Genomic DNA, 7,763 nt, shown 5'->3' on the forward strand with positions numbered 1-7,763 from the left:
TTATTTCTTTTTAGTTGCCCCCTTTTGATTTTATGTCTGGGTCCACACTTAGTTCTCAGTATTGTTGTTTTAGGAGTAACCATTTGAGCCATGGGAACACACACTGCGCCTCTCCGGCATCTCGACGAGTAGAATTATAGTTGTCTCGACACTTTGCATCTAGCATCATCTTAGTTAAGGCTTTTAAATTAGGAGCTAAATATTTCTCTATTCTTTCATTTCTTTAAGCTTCTTTTACCATATCTCTCGACACCATGAACAATAAGTGCTACTCATATTAGAATCTTTTCATTTAAATTAGGCATTGATATACATAAGTTGTGATTATTGTAATGTTTTCCCACACTGACGTTTCTAGTAATGGTCTTACTAGCAATCTTCACCTTTAGTGTCCGCTTAGGCCTTATAAATGATGACGCTCTAATAGACAAACACAACAAAAATAGAACACATTCGATGAAAATACTTGCATATAACTAAACCCCACCTCCACTCCACCCCCACGCACACACACACAAACACGTGCTCCAAACCTACCATATATTGCCAATACGTTGGTCATTGTGCCAAGTTCATCTCTTGCCCGAGCCGGTTTTGGATCGTACGTAAAGTCCTCTATCTCACCTAAGACCCAACCGTCACATGTAAGAGATAGCTCATGTCACCCCATGTGCCCTTATACATGTCACAACCATACACAACACATGTCGTTTTCCATTTATCATTGTATGTCGATACCTAGTGGTCCCGACATGCGTACATTCATACTATGATTGCTCACGCATGCCTTTTATTGCGATGGACGGTTAGAATTTGATTTGCCCAACAAGTTATTTGCCTTTCTACTCTTCGGTTAATCTTTCTTTCTTCCTTTTTTCACCGGTAGTTTTTCACCAACGAGATTATGAAATTAGTTCATCAACCACAAAGCATGACGTTGTGTGTCAACTGGTCTCACATCCTTCTAACAATACAATCCATTGGTGCTAATAGAGTATTTTGTGAACCTTGCCATATATTTACTAAAATAGCTCTTGCGAAAAAGAAAATTCACTCAAATGCCTAATTCCAATATTTTACAAAACTGACTAGTACTTTTTTTTGCGAGAATCCACAATATGTAGCTGATATAAAATGAACAACATGTTACATGATTTCATACTTTTAAGGCCTTCCGCTATATCCGGCATTTACTTATTATGCCTCTATCTAGACCCCGTTTGTGGTTGCTGAATTGTGTTTGTATGCTAATTTAATAGTAAGTTGTAGGAAAGCAACGATAAACATAGGCAAAAACGAGTTAAACAAACAATAAAATAGAAGAAAAAAGAATAAACAAAGTGGAGTACCGTAACACGCCGCGATGGCAACGCAGCCTTAGACGACCGGCCACACCTACATATGTACCCAAGCCCAAGTAACAAAACAAACTTGTTTGGTGGCCGCTTCCTGCGATGACCACAGAAAAGAAGATACGGTGCATAAAATATCCAAGATAACGACAGTGCTCCAAGGTTTATATCTTATGTGCACCACGCGCGCGGTGCATGCATATGCGTGCGATCGCATGGCACAAACTTTCGAGCATGCACGCAAGCATGGCCGCCGCAACGGCGCCGCGCCGCCGGACGGCCAAGCTGCGACCAAGCGTTCGTCCTGGAAGCATCCCACGTGTCCGGCTGCGACACGTGTACATCCGCGCATGCAGGACACATACAGCTAGTAGCTTACATGTAGGTGTACTTCCTCGCCTGTTTCGTATGGAGTCCGCATTGAAATATCTAAAAAAACTCATATTTAAAATGGAGGAAGTAGCAAATTCTGTCTTTTTTGCCGCCCATGCATTCATGCACGGTGGATATATTACGTCCGGGTGTATATATTTGTGGTGCATGCAGGTGAGGTGGTGGTGCCGTACATGGGGCCGCGGCCGCCGGTGGGCATCCACCGCTACGTGCTGGTGCTGTTCGAGCAGAAGACGCGCTTCCCCTGCGTCCCGGCGGCGTCGCCGGACGACCGCGCCTACTTCAACACCCGCGCCTTCGCCGCCAACCACGAGCTCGGCCTCCCCGTCGCCGTCGTCTACTTCAACTCCCAGAAGGAGCCGTCCGGACACCGCCGGCGTTGATGAAATGGCGCGCCGGCCTAGCTACTCCGGCACGCCCGCTGCATGCTCACCGACCAACAATAGTTAATCCCGGTGAAGAATAATAACTAAACATCCATAAACTAGCCAGCAACTGGCATGTGCTGTATTACCGTCCTTTAATTGCACTGTGCTTGTGTAATGTGTATGCATGCATGAGTTGCATGAAAATCATATATATCTCCGCGCGACGGGGATATTTCCTCCGCGTGTTCTTGTAATAATAGTACTAGCATGCAGTTGGCGCTCAATTTCATGTTGTTTCGTTTTCAAATTTCATCCATAGCATAGTCTCTTGCCGTCTTTCTACTTGTCATCATGTGTTAAGTTTCTTTCGATTTGCGATATCTTGTAGGTACATATATACGCGCACACTTTGCATGATCATACAAACGCCAAGGTTTTTCTTTCGATTCCGCTTTTTCTTCGCAAGGGGCTGAGAAAAATGGTTTCCGGAAAATCTCAAGTTCGGGGTACTTTTGCCGGAAACTTTTAAACAAATTTCGCATGCAAACCAATATAGCGTCAAAATATGTATCGTGATGATATATGCACACATGTTCTCTTTGGCATTAGCTAGATGCATCATGTGGCTTTATCTCATCGAGAGCCGTTGGTTTTACCTTGGCTCATAGGTAAGCCGAGTACCCGTGAAATGACACTCCAAATTAAACCGAGAGCCATAAGCCAAGCGCAGCACTCGGTTATTTGAGACTTCGCCGAGTATGTTTCATACTCAGTTTTTTTGTAGTCACGTTTAGATTTAAAAATTTTAATTTTTAAATGCGGTATTGGAATTTCTCGAGGTCCACCAAAATTTCCAGTAATGGATAGACACAAAGCTGGTTATATCTTAAAAACCTCGGAAACCATAGTAGTATGCAGTCTTTCTCATTGTTTTTTGTTTGACTGTTTATTTCTCATTGTTTTTTGGGTAACCGAGACCCAAGATCTCAGTAATTTTTATTTTAGAATCTCCCAAGGTCTCAGTTCAATTGAAGTGTGTAGGCAATAATCCTTTTGGCCCATTCTGGATAGGCCAGGGAGGCCCAGCTAGTAAGCTTGGGCCAATGTTGTCTCCATGTTTAGTACTCTATACTACAGTATGAAACTTCTCTCAAACATAAGTACAAGCACTCAAAATAAAATAAAATAAGTACACTCTCAGGGGAATACCATTGAAGTATGAGATTTTCATTCAGTCGTGCGCTGCCACCTCTTATCACGGTGCTGAAACCGCGGGCTATTTGTGCCAAAACTGCGGTGGAAAAATCAGTATCGCACAGGAAAGGATTTTGTGGATTGCTTGCTTATGTTGTCTTGAGCCACACTTTTTGGTGTGCTTATAGTTAGTCCAAACTGTCATTTTAATTATATAGAATAGTTAGATAGTGTCGGCGTCCTGGGAACAGGGTCCCCAGACTTGTCTGCCTGCGGCCCACGACGCGGCTCCACCAACGGCCTGATACGGCCCCTCTTCAGCAGCAACCGCTCAAGACCCTCGCGAGGGGCCAAGCCTCGCGAGGCGGACGACACAAGACCTCCTCAGGGGCGGCATCGCTAGGCTGGCTCCTGAGGAGCGAGGTGCGCGTGCCGTGAGCCGTGACGATCAAGGCCAGGCGGGCACCAACGGGCGCAGAGTACCAGTTGCCTGTTTGGTGCTAAAGGGGCAAGCGCAGGCGCGGAGTCCTGAGGCATCAGGCAAAGTTTTCTATATCGGTGCAACGAGACCAAGATCAGCAGGACGGCAGGAAGGAGGTCACCGCGGAGCCCACGGCCGTGTCACCACCAGAGCCTTTGGCAGACGAAGACCACCTTTTGTCAGGATAGCTTGTACTAGTTGTCTCCCTTCAAACTTGTCCGTTGTGGGATCCCTTCCCGCCTAACATTTGGGAAGAGGATCAGGGCCTCTATAAATAGGACTAGCCACTACCATAGAGGGGACGGATCATTCAGACCATCCTCACACACACCAGCTCACCGAGTTCAAGAACACCTCTCCTCAGGAGGTTGTTCATTCCTTGTACCTGTTCATCCTCAGCCTACAAGGCAATCCACCACACCACACTGGAGTAAGGTATTACACCACAACGGTGGCCCGAACCAGTATAAACCCTCATGTCTCTTGTTCTTTGGGTTCGTCGAGCTAGGCCTTGAGATCGTTGCGAGAGCGAGCTAGTGAGAGAGAGATCTTTGTGTGCACCCCAGTGTTCGAACCTCAAGGGTTTGCCGGAACCCGTAATCCGACAGATAGATAAGATTTGAAGGGCTGCACTCCCTAGCTCATCATTAGAGTTGAGATATGGGGATATGAGACAAAACCTCCAACTCAGATTTTCTTTTGTTTCTTTTTTTTGCGAATAATTCAAACTACATATGTTACAACACTTACATTTACTTCAAAAATTTAAGAACATTGAATTTGCAATATCTTAATGGCAATGTATAAAATTTGTTAGCATGAGTTTTGAAAAATATTGATGGCATTGAAAAAAATGTTTGTGACATTTGAAATACATTCACGCATTTAAAAAAAATGTACGGAACATTTAAAGAAAGCGTTTATACAATGTACATAAAATTAATCGTGTAATTCGAAAACAATGTTTCATACATTTACAAAAAAAATTCTATGGGACATTTAAAGAAATTTTCATGTGTTTAGAAAATGTTCCTGAAACTTTTAGAAAAAAAATTATGCAAATGTAGAAAAATGTTCACGTATTTTAAAAGAACGAATCTTATCAATCAAAAATGTTTCAGAGCTTATTTGAAATATGTTTAAGATGTATCTATTTTTTTCAACATGTATTTGAACAAAATTATAATCATGTATTTGATAAATATTAAACTTGTATAATAATGTTTCAATGCATACAAAAAATATATGATGTGCATGCAAAAAATAAATAGACATCAAAACATATATTTGATTTTTTTGTTAATCATGTATTTGAAAAAAATGTTAATCCTGAGGAATGAATTGACCCATGGAAAGGAAGTGCCTCCTACTGAAGTATCTAAATCTTTTCTCTGTAGCTACATACCTTGCCCCAGTTCATCATTCTGATAGGCAAAGTGTTGAAAAAAAGTGTTGAGGAAATTATAAAGGGCAAATCCCCTATGATTGATAACTCCCCTATGATTGATAACTTTTCCAACCTGCACCGGTTAGAGCATCTCCAGCCGTTGGCTCCCCAGGGGGCGCCTAAAATCGCCATCTGGGGGTGAGCCGGCACAAAAATTGGACCTGGGCGAGTTGGTCCCCAGCCGCCGGCCCCAGGGCCGGCCCCAGGCGCGTTTAAAAATAAAATTTGTATAGCAAATTTCGGCACCGTTTGGCGAAGTTCGGCTAAACACGATAAATTTCGGCCAACTTGGGCATATATTTCGATAAAGTTCGCGGATTTTCATTACATAGCACATATATAAACTAATCTAAAAAAACTGGCTAAAGTCGCCGCCGTCGCCGCCATCCTCAACGCCGTCGTCGTCGGCGGCCTTCTCCTCCTTGACGGGCGACCCTGCTGGACCCCTCCACGGTGTCGCCATGGCCGACTGGTGGCGGCGCGTCGTCGTCGTCGTCGCTGTCGTAGATGACGACGACTCCGCCTTCGTCGCGGCCGCGTCGGCGCTCCGCGAAGCGGCGCAGGGCGGCGCACTGGCGCTCCTTCGCCTTCTCCAGGCGCTCCTTCTCCATCGCTATGGAGTCCCTGCGCGCCCATTCCAGGGCCGCGTCGTCGTCGTCGAGCTCCGTCTTCACCGGCGCGGCCGGCTCCTTCTTCACCGGCGCGAGCCCCGGCTCCGTCTTTGGCTTGACGAAGCGCGAAGGAGGAGCCGACGAGGAGGCACGCCGGCCGCCCTCGTTGATGACGATGCCGGCGTTGCGAGTGCGCCGGCCGAGCGGCGTCTCCGCCGTGGGCTCGGCCTTGACGCCGAGCAGGGCCGGAGTACCGGAGGAGTGCGAGGAAGATCGCGAGGAGGAAGAAGAGGAGGAGGACACGAACCTCCTTCGCGCCCATGGCCCGATGCGTCGGTGGTGCGCCGGGGCGGCCACCCTCGCCGGGTACGCCAACGGCGGGTCTTTGCCGCCCTCGAGGTACGTCAGCACGCCCTCGAGTGTGCGCCCGGGGACGCCCCACCACAGGTGGCACCCCTCGCTGTTCTTCAGGCCGCCGACCACCGGCGCGCCGTTGGTGGACGCCAACCGCTGCTGCTGGCGGCGCTCGAAGTACGCCGCCCAAGCCGCGTGGTTGTTGGTGGCGTACCGGGGGAGGGAGAGTTGGGCGTCGGTGAGGGAGGCGCGCACGACCTCGACCTCCTCGGCGAAGTATTTGTGGCCACGGCGTCGGGCAACGAGGGAATGGGCACTCCCCCGTCGCTGAGTCTCCACCCCGTCGGCCCGGCGCACATGTCCGGCGGCGCCGGGATGTTCGCCTGGAATAGGAGCCAGGACTCCTGTTCGCGGAGCGAATGGCGGCAGAAGCCGTTGGCCGCCGCCTCGTCTCCGGGGAAACGCTCTGCCATGGCGACGGGCTCGGGAGAGGTAGAGAGGGAGAGGGAGGGGCTGGGCGGCGGCGAGGGGCGGGGCTGGTGTGGGCACAGGCGAGTGAGGCCACCGGCTATACAGCCGCGCTGCGCCCGCGTGTACGCGTGCGAGGGAGGGGAGGCGTCGGCGCGCCGTCCCGTGACGCGCCGCCCGTGAGGAATCAATGGCAAGGCTGACCGGCGGCAGCCTTGCCATTGATTCCCCGCGGGAAACGAGGCCGTTGGGGGAAGACGAGGCGCCGTGTCGCTGACGCGGTTGGCCCGCGGCTTTTTCGCGCCAAAACAGCTCGCCCCGGCACCCCCGGGCGCCCCCAACGCGCCGGATTCGGCCTGGGTCCGCCGGCGCTGTTTTCGGCCCAAGCCGGCGAAAATCGGATTCCTGGGGCGCGACTGAGCCTTTTTTTACGCCGGCGCGAAAAAAATCATCTGGGGAGGCCTTTCTGGAAACGCGGCTGGAAATGCTCTTAGAACTCCACGCCTGCCTTGGACAAAACCACCCGCTGGTTGGGTGGCCCTATTAGTGGACGCCTCATTCGTGAAGGAGTCCGGTGAGGCAGGTGATTCCGTGGAATAGTGAAGGAGCAGTGATTCTTGCAGCATATCATCATTTATTTCACTGTAAAGATGCCCTAGAAGAAGAGATCAATGCCATCTTGGACGGTCTATCACCGAGTTCGCAATGGTCGGATTATCCAATCTGATAGTTCGACTGCGATTGCCTCTTTGACTGATGAGTCTCTGGACTGGTCAACTTATAGTCAATTAACGCGAAAAATCTAGACGCTTTTGGATCTTCGGGTTTTTGTTTTTGTTTCATTAAAGATAGAGCGTAGTTAAAATAGAGTTGCTCATAGTCTAGCCAATATTTGTCGATCTGGGGGTAGCACCGCCTGTTGGTTGCGCCATGTTCCAGACAATGTAAATGAGTTTGTATTAGCAGACTGTAACACTAATTCCGAGGAATAAAACCCAAGATTCACCCCGCAAAAAAGCCATATGAGCAGTGGCTTAGGAAGTATGGTTCGGGCCACCTTCGATCTTCGTGCTTTTGTTTTAAGAAGTCAACGTC

The 7,763-nt window shown here is 48.7% G+C and overlaps 1 protein-coding gene across 1 annotated transcript in view; it reads left to right on the forward strand.

Moving 5' to 3' along the window:
• LOC119270904 (protein MOTHER of FT and TFL1 homolog 2-like) overlaps positions 1 to 2,390 on the forward strand; it is a 3,688-nt gene extending 1,298 nt beyond the window's left edge. Inside the window, exon 4 of the mRNA XM_037552919.1 lies at positions 1,899 to 2,390. Within this exon, the coding sequence (XP_037408816.1) occupies positions 1,899 to 2,128 (230 nt within the window). The 3' untranslated portion in view covers positions 2,129 to 2,390. The remainder of the gene's footprint in view (positions 1 to 1,898) is intronic.
• Positions 2,391 to 7,763: the final 5,373 nt, after the last annotated feature.

Source organism: Triticum dicoccoides, chromosome 3A (assembly GCF_002162155.2).
Source record: "Triticum dicoccoides isolate Atlit2015 ecotype Zavitan chromosome 3A, WEW_v2.0, whole genome shotgun sequence".
Lineage (NCBI taxonomy): Eukaryota > Viridiplantae > Streptophyta > Magnoliopsida > Poales > Poaceae > Triticum > Triticum dicoccoides.